Below are 15,651 nucleotides of genomic sequence, written 5' to 3'. Positions count from 1 at the left end.
GGAGCGGTACTGTCACATAAATTCCTTGATGGTTCAGAGAGGCCGATAGCTTTTGCGTCACGCTCATTAACTGCAGCCGAGCGTAACTACGCCCAGATTGACAGAGAGGCCCTCAGCCTGGTGTGGGGGGTGAGGAAGTTCAATCACTACCTGCACGGACAGAAATTTACTCTACTAACTGATCATCAACCTCTTGTCTCCATTTTCAACCCTAAGAAGGGCGTCCCGATAATGACAGCACAATGGCTACAGAGGTGGTCCCTTTTCCTAGGGGCACACCAATATGACATTGAGTACAAAGGAACTAAACAGCATGGGAATACTGATGGATTGTCGCGCCTACCGTTGCCGACGGTGGAAGAAGCACCTGCAGTGGATCCTGTGGAGATATTCCACTCGACCATAGTCGAATGTCTACCTGTGACGAATGCAAACATAGAAAAGGAAACACGAAATGACCCGACACTTTCCAGGGTCTATGATTTAACGGTGAAGGGATGGCCAGCACATGGCGAACCACTGTTGCCAGCATTCTCGCCGAGAAGAGAACAGCTGTCAGTGTGCCGAGGAACCTTGATGTGTGGATCCAGAGTAGTAATTCCACCCAAATTGAAGGATAGAGTGCTCAATGAGCTTCATGAGGGTCATCTGGGAGGGGTAAAAATGAAGAACTTAGCCAGAGCGTTTGTGTGGTGGCCGGGAATCGATAGAGAAATCGAAGAGATGACCAAGAGCTGTACAGGATGCCAGAAGGTCCAAAATGCCCCACCACAAGCCCCTCTACATCCATGGGAGTGGCCCTCATCTCCATGGCAAAGGGTACACATTGATTTTGCTGGTCCATTTATGGACTCGATGTTTTTAATTGCGGTGGATGCACATTCAAAGTGGCCAGAGGTAATAAAAATGTCCTCAACCACCACAGAAAAAACTATCACAGTCTTACGAACCATATTCGCCAGAAATGGGCTGCCTGAACAGATTTGCTCCGACAATGGACCACAGTTTGTGTCTGAAGAGTTCCGGAGGTTCTTAAAGAACAATGGTGTTAAGCATTACACATCCGCCCCATATCATCCAGCCACCAATGGATTGGCTGAGAGGTTCATTCAAACATTCAAGAAGGCTATCAAGGCAATGTGTAATGAAGACATACCCCTACAACACAAGGTGGATAACTTCTTGTTTGCCTACCGGAATGCGACACATGCGGTCACCAACCAAACTCCAGCCATGATGTTCTTCAATCGAAGACTAAGATGCCGCTTGGATTTGGTTAAGCCAAACATCAGAAGAGATGTGCAGAACAGCCAGTTTCAGAATATGAATGAAAGGCCAACCAGGAGTTTCAAGATAGGTCAACCAGTTTTGGCCCGGGACTACCGCACAGAGAAATGGCAGCCAGGAACGATCTGCACACGGCAAGGACCTCTAATGTATACCGTGGACGTCGGAGAGAGCATTGTAAGACGCCATGCTGACCAGATTCTAAAGTCACTGGAAAACGTCAAATCTACACCACGATCCTATACACCTGGTGATGAAACCGAAGTACCAATTGCATCTACCTCAGAATCGGTGATATTGGAAGCAGACGAACCAAGCAACGACGTTGATCCCGAATCAACTTTGCCAGAAGAACCTGATACCCCAAAGAGGCGTTATCCGGACAGAATCAGGAAGCCTTCTCAAAGACTGAATTTATAATTGATTAACTTCAGCTAATGTATATAGCAACTGTAATTGTAAATATGTTATTTAATTATTAATCGAATGTTATGTACTGTTTAGCTAAAAGGGGAGGAATTGTAGTGTATACTAACAATAACCAGCCCCAGGACAGTGACAGGGTAACACAAAGAATTCGACCCAACACAATCGTCGCTAAGCAAAAGGAAAAATATCTGTCATATTGGGCAGAAACAACAAAAACCCAAAGCAAACTCAATTGCTACTTGGCCCTAAACAGACAATACAACATAGCTGATTACCTGACCATGGTAAAGGATAACAAACTGAGAAGAACCTTGACAAGGTACAGACTTAGCGAACATAGCCTAGCGATCGAAAAAGGCAGACACAGGCAGACCAGGCTGCCAAGAGAAGACAGGATATGCTCTCACTGCAGTCAGGGAGTAGTTGAGACAGAGATGCACTTCCTCACAGCCTGTGGAAAATATCAGGGCATCAGAGAGAATTTCTATCAAAAATTCTCACAAATATGCCCTGAATTCAGAAATCTGACTGACAACCAAAAACTCCCATTCCTACTGGGGGAGGAGAGAAGCTGTGTAACACTGGCGGCACACTATGTTACAGCTTGCCATGAACAGAGGGACAACCAGTAAACTAAGACAAGAGTATATATAAACAAGGCGAAAATATATTTATAAACTCAGGGATATACCTGTTTATACACTATGAATGGAACCGCGTTTATGTGTTCAACCATAAATGTATTTTGATGCTTTGGCAACATAAGATGTACCTTATCATGCCAATAAAGCAATTTGTATTGTATTGTATGTACCTTGAAGAAGGAACTATATTCTGCAGCCCCTGTATACTGCAGTACCAGTAGTGACCACCCCTGTATATAAGCCTGTGTAGTAACTTTGTATAGTCGTTCCAGTTTTGTCTCCATTCAGTAAACACCTGTTATAACCAACTTCTGCAGTCCGTGTCTCAATTACACACAGACATTACAAAAATTACTGCTGATTAATTGAAAGTCAGCCTCAGATATACCATTCAAAATCCTTTAAAGATACATTGAAACAAAGAGCATTAAAAATGTAGCTCCCTTAGCTACATTAGGTGGTTAGCCATTCACAGAATTCAAAATAGTGTTTACCCACATAAACAGCTGCCACTTGCAGTAATTTTCAAAAATATCTTTCAGCCTGTCTGTTACTGACCGAGAGGTCAAGCTGACTAAATTGAATAGACTTGCTCCCAAGCATAGCGATAAGGAAATGCTTCTTCAGAATAATGTCTTTCAAGCAACCTTTAGCATTCCATTATGTGTATTCTCTGCAGCTTGAAAAAAAACAGCCACCTGTACCAAACATTTAAAGTGATTGTCAGACTCCTGTGCAAAGATATTAACATATATAGACTTTCTTATTGGAAATTTGACTGAAACGCCCCATCCATTACAACTTGTATGTACTGTATGTGGGAATTGTAAGCAAAAGCTTTGCAGATGATACCAAAGTAGTAGGGAAATAATGAACAATGCAATTTAGATCTTTTAAGTACCTGGCCCAATTGTTCAACGTGGATAAGAGTAGAATAATTAGTATTGTAGCAATGAATCAGAAAGGGAGTAGGTGTTAACTGGATCAGTGGTGCAGTGCTGATCAGGAAAGAGACCAAGAGCTGAAATTCCAGTCGAATAATGTTAGCAAAAAAAGTAGACTTGAGTCAAAGGTCTAATGCCATTTTATACTTGAAATTACTTTTTTGCAAAGATTAGTGAAGACAAGAAGTTCACCCTGAGATGATTAAGTGCAGGAAAATCATCAGTATAATGGTTAGCTGGAATAAAAAGGCAAATGAGTGAGAGGGATAAAGTACAAATCAAAACATTTGGCTAGAAATTCCCCTTTTTTTTCTAGCATCACGTTATCTAGGCGGGGGAGGAATTTGGGACAGAACTTGGTTCCACCAGGATTCTACCCCTTTCTGGTGCGATGCAAAATTCCATAGGAGGGAGGTTAAGTGCTGCATCTGCATATTTAATTTTACTTTGGTTCTTCCATTTACCTTCTTGCCTCCGCACCCCCAAATTTCAATAACTGCATGATGTCCTCCTTAGACAGCATGGCCAAAACTGAAGGCTTAATCTAGATGGTTATGGCTCCTTGGCAGGCCTATTTAAGCTTTGTCAAAGTGACAGTGGAAATGATCCCCTCCCACACCCTGCAACCCAATCAATACCGGAGAAACCTTTTTCCGCTGAAGAAATCTGGGTGGAAATCTCTCTTTTTCGACATAGAATTCAGAGCTTTTGTCAATATTAAGACAAGTTCTGTGGGAAACATGGTGACTGCGAGGTGTGTTTGCTGTGGATTGCTTGCGTATGAGATTACCAGATATTATAGATGGGGAAGAGATATGGAGATTGATGATCAAAAAATTGAAGAAAAGGATGGCAGCTTTTGGAAGTGATTATTGAATGCTAGCAGGTAGTGTGTGACTTTTTGGTGAGTCACCACAGGTCATTGAAGTGGATGTGCTAGTATCTGACCTTGATAAATCATCAGGATTGAGGGGTGAGGATCAACACAAGCGGGTACAGAATCACCAAATTAAGCAGATAAATGCTGAAAGAAACTGAGGAAATAGGGCTGGTGGGGAAAGGTAACAGAAGAGGAAAGGAGGACACTAAAGTTACCCAGGAAGTTAAAATAATGAATACATACCAAATTGTGGCCATATTGCAGTAACAAACTAGGTAATAGAGGAAGAAATAACCCAAAAAAACCAAGAAGATAGTTGCAGCAAAGTTGTAGACTACAGACAGAGAGATTGTAGTCAAAAGGATTTTGTTACTTAAGAAAATGGATATAGTGTTGCGTCTAGCATGATGAGTTGTTTACCCAAAGCTAGAGTGTTGTGTATTGAGGAGAGAGTATAAAGGCTATAGAAGGGGAAGGGAAGAGCTGTGCCGGTAGTAAAGGTCGGTGTCAAACATACAAGAAGATCCATGTGTGAGGATTGTCTCAAAACTCAATGAGGAGTTGCAAAGATGTTTGCTTGTATACTTCCTGTGTTTGGTGAAATATACTCAATAATTACTTCTTCCTATTATTTCGTAGCACAGTCCTCAGTAACATGCCCACCACAATTAGGAATAAGTCAAAGAAGATTAATTGTTTCAATGACAGTTGGAGGTCCTAGACAAAATGGGTTAAAAACAAGCAAGTTCCTGCTATTGATCATATTTATCCTACGGTATTAAGACTGACAAGGGATAAGATCTTATGAGGTGCATGATGACTACTATGAAGGGATCAATGATTACTGAAGAGGTCCTGCTAGGTTGGAAACAATCTATTGTGGTATCGCTTTTCCAAAAAAAAGGTGTTGAAATGGATCCAGGAACAAAACATAGCCATTAGTCTTGCATCAATACCAGGCAAAATAATGGAATTGATTATTTTGGTAAGCTTGAGGACTACATGCATGAGAATCTAATTAACAGCCACTGTGGTTTAAGAAGGATAGAATTCTGCCTGACTAACCCCTGCGATTTTTGAAGTAGACTGTTTAAAAGGTGGTGGAGAAAAAGCGGGGAATTATAGACCGGTAAGCCTGACATCGGTAGTGGGGAAAATGCTAGAGTCCGTTATAAAAGATGTAATAGCAGAGCACTTGGAAAGCAGTGACGGGATCGGACAAAGTCAACATAGATTTACAAAAGGTAAATCGTGCTTGACTACTGGAATTTTTTGAGGATGTAACTGGTAAAATAGATAAGGGAGAACCAGTGGATGTGGTGTATTTGGACTTTCAGAAGGCTTTTGATAAGGTCCCGCGTAAGAGATTAGCTTGTAAAATTAAGGCACATGGGATTGGGGGCAAGGTATTGACTTGGATAGAGAACTGGTTGGCAGATAGAAAGCAAAGAGTTGGAATAAACGGGTCGTTTTCCGAGTGGCAGGCAGTGACCTAGGACCCCAGCTGTTCACAATATATATTAATGATCTGGACGAGGGAATTGGATGTAGTATCTCCAAATTTGCAGATGGCACAAAGTTGGGTGGGAGGGTGTGCTGTGAGGTGGATGTTCTGAAACTCCAGTACGATTTGGACAGGTTGGGTGATTGGGCAGAAACATGGCAAATGCACTATAATGTGGATAAATGTGAGGTTATCCACTTTGGTGGCAAAAACAGGAAGGCAGATTATTATTTGAATGGCAATAGATTGGGAGCAGGGGAAGTGCAAAGAGACCTGGGTGTTCTTGTGCACCAGCCGCTGAAGGTAAGCATGCAGGTGCAGCAGGCGGTGAAGAAGGCAAATGGTATGTTGGCCTTCGTAGCAAGAGGGTTTGAGTATAGGAACAAGGATGTCTTGCAGAAGTTGTACAGGGCTTTGGTGAGACCGCACCTTGAGTATTGTGTGCAGTTTTGGTCGCCTTATCTGAGGAAGGACGTTCTTGCCATGGAAGGAGTGCAGCGAAGATTCACCAGGCTAATACCTGGGATGGCAGGAATGACGTACGAGGAGAGATTGGGTCGATTGGGCTTATACTCGCTGGAGTTTAGAAGATTGAGAAGGGATCTCATCGAAACCTATAAAATTCTGTCAGGCCTGGACAGACTAGATGCAGGAAGGATGTTCCCGATGGCCGGGGAGTCCAGAACTAGGGGTCATAGTCTAAGGATAAGGAGTAAGCCATTTAGGACTGAAATGAGGAGGAATTTCTTCACCCAGAGAGTGGTGAACCTGTGGAATTCTCTACCACAGAAGGCAGTGGAGGCCAGTTCATTAAATATATTCAAGAAGGAGTTGGATATATTTCTTAAGTCTAAAGGGATATGGGGAGAAGGCAGGAACGGGGTACTGAATTTGGATGATCAGCCATGATCTCATTGAATGGCGGAGCAGGCTCGAGGGGCCGAATGGCCTACTCCTGCTACTATCTTCTATGTTTTTATGTTAAAGCCTTACAGCATAGTATATCTATACTTTCAAAAAATCTTTGATAAAGTTCTGCATGAATGACAGCTGTTTAAGCTTAATGCAATGGGAATTTGAGGTAATATCTAAGGATAAATAAGAAATTGTGTGAAGTGTAGCAAAAACAAGTACTTACAAGGGAATTCATGTTGGGGTAGAGAAATTGCTGAGTGGAGAGCCCCAGCAAGTAGTAATTGAGACCCATAGGTGGAAAAATCGATCCTTGTACCCATTTTTCAGGCAGAAAACGGGTGCAAAAGGACCATTTTCATGATGCAACGTTCCACCAATGATCTCCGCCTGCGTTGGGGTGCTGCCGTGTTGGCAAAGGCAGCTTTGCAGGCATTCCTACCACCTGCCTTAAACAGGTGCTATTCCTTTGCATATGTAAATCAGGGGCACAATGCCTTTTTGAGGACCCCTGCCAGAAATTTGGCTGCCTGGAGCAGAGCAGGTGCTGGGCCTGCCTTGCTTAGGATTACCAATTGCATGTGTAGCCTAACCTTAAATGGACTGCTGGAGACCCAACAAAAATGTACATTTTTAAAAAATACTTGTGGAGTGCTCCTCCTGGTGCCACAGTATTGCTGCTGGCCACACGCTAGCCCCCCCCCTGTTCTCCCCCAGGATTTATCCGAGGGCCACTGCTGGTGAGGCAGGCGCCTCAAATTCATCCCAGGACGTTGTAGTTATGTCTTGCCTCCCTCAATTCACTCTCTCTCCTTCATTTTTGTTTCTCTTTCCTTTTTATTTTTCTCAATTTTCTTATGTCTTTTTGCTTCTACAAAAAGTTTCTGGGGCTGAAGGGCTTTCAGGCTGGCTTCTTTGGTCTCCACGAAGGGCACCCTTTTCACTCTACACTCTGCTCCCCGCTTTCTGTAGTTACTTTCTTTTCTCTGCAGACTTCTCCAAGCCTTGACCAAACTTAGAGCTTAGGATCTCTGACATTCATCAGTCCCTGCCTCCCTTTTTTCTTGCAAACTGGGCTCCCACATGGACTCTTTCCTGCTGTGTCCCTATCCCAGTTCTGCCACTCACACTCTTTTTCTCTCCTTTTAAGCCTTTGATGCTTCCCCTTTTCATCATTTTCTCCTTGTGCTGACTTTCCCACTCTTGATTTCCTGCGCTCCAACACAGAAACACGTATCATGGGTGCCAACTTTTTCTCTTACTGACTTTGCCTGTACTAAAACATGTGCACAGTTGCTGCCAGTGTTAAAAGGTAAGAACTAGAATGGTGTACCAACTGTTCCAGTTCACTTTAATCCTTGTGATGAATGTTGGTCAGTACTTTCCTGTGTGGTGTTTACATCGCTGTGAGGAGGCAGCCAAAGACCTTCAAAATGAGTTAAATTAAATATTTAAAAGGGCGAACCAGTAGCAGATGGAATTCAATATGGATTTAAGTGTATAGTACACATGGGCAACATAAATATTTTTTGGTGTTAATTAACTAATGGTGAAGTTAATGGAGATCATGGGGTATTAGTAGACTTAGCTTTTAATTTGTCAAATAACTGTGGAGCAACTAGCAAAACAAAGATAATGCTAAAATATATAGCCAAAACAGTGGATAACAAGTCAGAGGGTGGCATGCTAAAACTGTAGTGTTCTGATAATGTTGCACTTAGAGTAATGTGTTCAGATTTGGTCACGGTTGACATTTGAGCCCTGGAGGCTGTGCAGAGAAGAGTCATGAGGTTAACATCACATGTCAGAGGAATGAGTTCTGTTGAAAAAAACTGTAAAAGCTTTGGCTATTCAGCTTTGAAAAGAGGTGACTAAGAAGGGATATCATTGAAGTATTTAAAATAGCATCAAGTGTATCAAAAATACATTCTAATAAAGGATTAATGTACTAATAACAGTTTCACATTAACTGGGTATTTTCTGTGAATGGTTAATAATCACACACACACAATTTTCCTTTGTTAATGGGCATCTGTTCATTGTGTTTCCTCTCCCATTGTGCATTACCTCACATTTATCCACATTCAAGTCCATTTGATGTTCCTTAGCTTATTTCACCACTCAGCAATTAATTGGGCACGGTCATTCTTCCTTCTGCTAGTCACTTGACCGTACAGCTCTGTGTCATAAAATTACAACATTTTTTGATCAGAAGCTCCCTCTCACATATCTTCTATGAACAGTATAAGTAGCAGAGGCCGAGAATAGAACCTGTTAATTATTCTCGTTCCTGCCCTCCTCCCCCTTCAACAAAAACTTACTTGTATATAGCACCTTTAATGTTAAAAAAAATCACAAGGCACTTCACAAACAGGAAAAATGAAAGCAGACATTGACCCATGAGGGAGAAAATTAGAATAGGTGACTGCAGGCTAGGCCAAAGATAAAAATAAAAACAGAAAACCCTCCGCAGGTCAGGCAACATCTGTGGAGAGAGAAAGAGAGTTAACGTTTCTGGTCATGACTTTTCATCAAACTGGAAGATGTTAGAGACTATAGTTTTAAAGTAAGTACAAAACTACAGGAAAGGGGGGGCGGGGGGCGTATGCGGGGAAGTACAAAGGGAAAGTCTGTGAAAAGATGGAGAGCAGGGGTGATTAAATGATAAAAAGGATGATGGTGCAAGGCAAAAGAGGGTGGTAGTGGGACAAGTAAAGAAACAAAAGATGGGCCCAGTGGAGGTGTAAATGGTTACAGCAGATTAGCAGAGGGGGTGGGAAGCATGGAAAACCTGTCAAAGTGGAAATGGCTCCCATAGCCCGAGAGAGTGGCAGAGTAAGGTGGGTAGACCCCAGGGGTGCGGACCACCCCGCCGGCTGTGTAGCAATAGGGAATCCCCACCCCAAGCGCCGACCCACACCTCCTCCATTCTGTGACTCTGGTGCAGTCACTCTGCATTACCAGGATGAGGAGGAGTTTGTGCAAGGTGAGGTAGTCACCAGGAGTGGAGAATGAGGCATATTGGAGTGCTGCTGCAGGGGATTCAGCAACTGGCCCTATGCTAGGCCCGATGAAAAATTCCAAGGGTGGCAGGGCAGCACAAAGAGACTTCCCAAAGGTGCTTTTATCTGTTTATCATATTGAAAATTTGGCAGCTCTAAGATGTCTGTTGAGACGGTCAAGAAAACTGTGATTTGATACAAGTATTAACAATATTTAAAATCATTAATCAAAATACTACTACACTGGCAATGTAGTATGGAGCAATGAGGTAAGACTTGAGGGAAGATTTTTCTCTGAAATACCACATGAAAGTGAGCTGTCCTGGCTAGCAGAATTAAAGAAAGCAGAGCAGGGAGGCCTTCCGCTGAGTCCATGCGCATAGAATCAACTACCGAATCTTCCTCATTCCCCCAGTGCTACAGGTGCTGGCCGCCTGCCCATTGCCCACTCTGATGCATGTTAAAGATGGCGGGGTGGATTTTAAGACTCTAACCAATTTCCTCTGTTCCCACCTCTGCACAACCAGTGGAGTAGAATATTAAGAAGGAGACAGTAGGGGGGCTGTGGAGGCAGGAGGAAAGATTTTCTTTGGCTGTTAGACAGTTGCAAGGCTCTCCTTCCTGTCTTCCAAACCCACCATGTGCTTGTTCCTTGGTTGCTGGAATCACTCAATATCAGATAGGGGGCAACTGCCCTTTTTAAAACTCTTATATTCAAAGTGTTCCACTGCTGCACCATGTGAGTTTCCTCTCCACAGCAGTAGAGTCCCACTGAAGAGCCGAGATACCACTGGGAGTCTGCCCTTCATATAATTGAACCTGATCCAGGAAAATGGGTTGAGGTCACACTGCGGGATCACAGTGGGGTCAGACCAACAGGTGGAACTCCTTTCCCAACCCATTTCTAGCGGCAGTCTTGCCTGTAAGAAAAATCCCCCACCCCTTTAAATCTCCACCACTAGTCAGACCTAATAACATATAAGCAGCCAAACCTATTTGAGTTGCTTATACAAATCTTATCATGCGGCATCAAAGTCAAATAAAATTAAATCTATGCTGTTAACATTTCTAACCTTTTTTTTCTTACAAATCTGATCAAATGTGAGATTTTTACAATTTTTTTGCCATCTACAGTGTATTCAGATACTGTTTATTTTACAAATCTTGGTGTTTAGAAGATATAACATACTAGCTGCTTCTGGTATGTTCTGAACTTTGAAGATAGGAAACAATGCAAAAAAACCTTTGGCAAAGTTTCACCTGTAATTACTAAAACTTCTTTGTAAAATTAATTCTCCAGCATGTAAAATTATGTCCTATAAAAAGAGACTTTGCGCTGAACAATTAAACTTAACGTGAGCGAGTAAGGCTAGGAATTTTATGACAAAGGGTGTGTGGTAATTTAGTCTCATTTTGGCCAATAAAAATCCCAAGTGTACTTGCTGTTGGCAATGTTGGTGAACATCCAATTAGTCAATTATTTCCTGATTTGCCCTGATTTTATCATAAAGTGGTGTTACCCTATTAAGTGATCCCATACAGTACACTTGAAACTTTGCGATGGGGAGATGGTGAAAATAGCACTTCACAGCTGCAAAAACACTGAAAATTGAAATTGAAAAAATGGTTTCCTGTTACTCTCTTTACAGACTAATTTAGCCTTCAGATCAATAGATGACTTCAACAAAATATAATTTTGATGGCTCTGCTAGTAGTTCAGTTTATTCAGAAAATAATGATGTGCATGAAAGAACCATCTGATGGAGTTTCTCATGTTCCCATCCTTGAGATTACATTGTTAACACTGTAAAAAAAAAAATTAAAAAAAATGCAATCATGCAGTGCTTATAAAACATGTATCTCAATACAGCCACATGGGTTTTGCACAGTACCACTTTTTCTGGTTTTGGTTGTACAGGACCGTCCAGCTATGCAGTTGTACCAACCTGGAGCACGCTGCCGAACTCGTTTAGGATCTGGTGGAAAAACATATGACTGTTGCAGTAAATCCTCTGAAGACAGCATGGAGAGAAAGTATGAAGATGATAGTTCTGTCGGAGCTGGTTCAGAGAAGAGTTGTGAAGAATGAAAGAGCACCAGTTACGGTGATCAGTTGAGCAGAACACTGTTATTACAGCACGAAGACAGATATGTACGCAAAGCATCACAATGTATAAAGACCGACTCAGATAGTACTGATTTTCTGGGTTATCTGGTATTAATAATAAAAGTACTGTAATTTTATGTCAGCAATTTGTCAACCCTAGTTCACCCAGTTTAGTAAAGTAGGTAAGAGGTAGATTTTATTTAAAGTGAAATAGTGTAAAGCAAACTAAATTCAGTATTGTACCACTTACATGAAGTAGCATTCTCATTTGCTGATGGTAAAATTGGTGAATTGTAGCACCAAGCATTCTGGATAGCATCATTAGACAGGGTGCAGGATGTATGTTAAGATTCGGATACTAATGGAACATCAGTAATTTATAGGCTATACTGATAACATTAGGATTCACTCAAGTTGCATGCACATGATTGGGATGCCCATGGTTCCCAAATCAGTATGGGATGATGAATCCACTTAAGCAAATCTATGACAGTTTCTCAATACATGTGACCCATGAGAACACAAAGGTGTATGTTGTTATTTTCATGTTGGTGTGACATGGTTTTAGGTGTGCATTGACGCAGAAGTGGCAGTATGACTCAGGAGTCAGGTCCTGATCCGGCTCCGAAGCACACTGAAGCCAGGAAATGTAGAATGTAGAATTCCCTCATACTGGTTTGATCACACTTGCTGTATTACAACTCCAACCTGGTGCAAAGCAGCATTTTAAAAGTGCACAGGCAGTCCAAAACTTATAACATTATGCTATTCGTCCAAGCACGAATACCATTTGAGCTGGCTGATTATGCCATTTTCATGATTCTGTTCTAGTGCAAATTTGGAAAAATACACACATAAAAAGCACAGTCTCCATCTTAGTCAAAGCATGTTAATATTTTGCAATACCTTCTTCAGCAATGGCTGTGAAATGTCAAAAAAGTTGACTTTTGAACTTCAGTTGGATATCTATACATGGTATTGTTTATCAGTAAATTTGTAATTGAACAGCTATATTGCAAAGCTGTTTTAAGGTGTAAATATGTGATAGGTAAATTATTTGATCCATTATGGACACTTAACTTATTGTTGGATCCATGAGTATGGGTGTGTCTGTGAAATAATTAAATGGTATGATGATGAATCCGCCTCCATGAAATCTTTGTGTTTACAGAGAAATTAAATAAAAATTATTTTGGAGAATCTCATTTTTAGGCATGAATTTAAGAACTTAGCTACTGTACATCCATTTCCAGTTTAGAGTACCGGTGGGTATATTTTGCTCTGTGTAAAATTTACTAAAATATATTTTGCTAAGCTGGGGAAGTTTGTAGTGAGAATTTTTTTTAAAAAACTTTACACAGGTTAAAATATACCTTAATTTTCCAATGATACCCACTGTTTAAAGATTAGAACCACACATGCCGCTCCTGCATTGCTCTATTTTTTTTAATTGTAATGCCACTCTTTTTAAAGCAGTTCCTTGCTAATAAGATTGCCTGTTTATATTTGAGGGAAAGCAAATTTCCAAAGTTTTTTTTCTAATAACTACATTAGTTCTGAGAAAGGGAAACTCTGCTGCCAGCAAACCCTATTTAATGCTCAAGTCTTTGCTACTGAAAACTGAGTGATGTGCAGGACTGGTGATTTATGGAGAGTCAATAAGTCAAATTCAGTTTCTGCTGAATGGAATTCCGTGATTTATACTGGTGTTTTGACAACTGCATAGAGCAATTATACCCATTTACAATTAGGCCCAGTTTTATGGTGACCGAATCGATGCAATTCTGTTTTTATTACTTGGAATTATGATTTATATGTGTATTTTGTGATCCTGTGATTCCGTTCACCTTTTTCATAAAAAACACAAATCGGTGGCCTTAGTGATGGGTGTCTTATGAAGAAAAAAATTTAAGATATGCGGATACAAAATATTAAATCAATGTTTGTGATTAACAAAAACTGTGTCAGCAATATATTAGCACATGTCCATTTAATTTGCAGAATATGCCTTAATCCCAATATCACAAAAAAGCATCCACACCATAACCATGTAAATATTTCCATACCAGCCAGTCTATGGTGAGGTTGGCAATTTATGCTGAGCTGTCAGCAATTTTGTGATATGGGCTCAAGCCCACTGGGAGCTGGGTAGACTTTGTATCGAATATGCAATTAATATTTAATGCTGTCAAAAAGAAAACCTTGACGGTGAAAGCGGAAAGAAGACATTTTTGCAATCAAAATAGGAAGAACTATTTTTAGACTATTTAGATAACCTGATTGGAGTACATTGATGAGATTCCAAATTCTCACCTATTCTGTTTTAATATCTCCAGGTATAAGGATTCTGTTTCACCATTCTAAAACTATTACGTAAAGTACAAAATGAGAAAAGACCGCTGATCGCATCAAGTTTGTTCCTTCCACAGATATGGACAATTTTGCTCCATGCTGGACTATTTACACTTATTTAATCTTCTGAGTGAGGTAACAAGCCACAAGCAAAACTTCCAAAAAGATGAAACTCTGAAATTTCACCCTTATTTCCAAAGGTAATATAACCAAACCTCAGGATTCACTCTTGACATTACAGACTAATTTATTAATCCTTTACCGGTTTCATTCTACAGGTGACATTTTCATGGCTCCAGCAGCACAGGAATCGATTACCTGAAATGTTTTGGTGTAACTCCGATGTAAGAGTGAATTTGCAGCATTTTTATCTGAGGACATTAGTGTGCAACTGATTTACACCAGTTTTACGCAAAAATATTGCTACATGTGAATTTCCTCGGTCATTTGCACTGCTCCAGAGCTACAATCGCCAAAATCCTACTTGGCTCATTAACATAGCTCCGCCCGCACGCAAAGGACGAGAGAACACAAGCTTCTTGCATTTACACTGGTTCGGAACAGGTGTAAATTTACACCAAAAATTCTAGGAGCGGAAGGACTCAATCACTATTTCAGGTGTTTTTATAAGGATTTCTTTTTATTTCTCCTCACTGAGACTGGCTCTGTATTTTTGTATATCTTTGAATACTTCTTCATGATATCAGAATCTGTTATATTAAAAAGAGTAAAGCTCCCACAATTTCATTTTCTTAAACATGCCCAGTTTTATGGCTTCACACTTGAATTTTTATAACTTCAATAATCTAAAGAGGGACTTAGAGAAGGAAGCCTCAATTGTTTACACTGATTTCAACTTGTTTTAGATCTGTTTTTACATTCCAACGTATGCTAATGAGATTTTCAGGAAATTTCAGCGTAAATTGGTGTCGGCAAGATCAATACGGTACATCGGATCAATGAAATTTCAGGCCTTCATGTTGTGTAGACTATTTGCTCAAACTGTAATGTACTTAAATAATAACCATTATACTTCAAAGCTATACATTGTGTGAAGTGCTTAAACCTGTTTGGATAATATCCTATAAAAATAACATAATTGATCATTCGTGGCTGTTTACGAGATGTTGATACGGTTCACTTTTCAGTTGTTGACATAGCATTAATTGCTTTTGTTGGTACTCTCTTCAAAATGCTCATTACTACATATAATTAAATAATTCTTGTAATCAGTAATTTTGTTTGAGTCATAGAAACATAGAAAAATAGAAACATAGAAAAATAGGAGCAGGAGTAGGCCATTCGGCCCTTCGAGCCTGCTCCACCATTCAGTATGATCATGTCTGATCCTCTATCTCAATACCATATTCCCGTGCTCTCTCCCCATACCCGTCGATGCCTTTTGTGTCTAGAAATCTATCTATCTCCTTCTTAAATATGTTCAGTGACATGACCTCCACAGCCTTCTGTGGTAGAGAATTCCACAGGTTCACCACCCTCTGAGTGAAGAAATTTCTCCTCATCTCAGTCCTAAATGTCCTACCCCATATCCTGAGACTGTGACCCCTCATTCTAGACCCCCCCCCAGCC

At 40.7% G+C, this 15,651-nt stretch overlaps 1 protein-coding gene across 1 annotated transcript in view; it reads left to right on the top strand.

Annotated features, from left to right (window-relative positions):
- Positions 1–13,528, top strand: part of LOC147087049 (uncharacterized) — a 29,225-nt gene extending 15,697 nt beyond the window's left edge. Inside the window, exon 3 of the mRNA XM_085978022.1 lies at positions 11,521–13,528. Within this exon, the coding sequence (XP_085834148.1) occupies positions 11,521–11,691 (171 nt within the window). The 3' untranslated portion in view covers positions 11,692–13,528. The remainder of the gene's footprint in view (positions 1–11,520) is intronic.
- Positions 13,529–15,651: the final 2,123 nt, after the last annotated feature.

The sequence above is a fragment of the Somniosus microcephalus genome, unplaced genomic scaffold (genome assembly GCF_052327205.1).
Source record: "Somniosus microcephalus isolate GS21.2 unplaced genomic scaffold, FLI_Smic_1.0 unresolved_chr6, whole genome shotgun sequence".
In the NCBI taxonomy this organism is placed as follows: Eukaryota; Metazoa; Chordata; class Chondrichthyes; order Squaliformes; family Somniosidae; genus Somniosus; species Somniosus microcephalus.
This window is presented reverse-complemented; position numbering and strand designations above follow the sequence as displayed.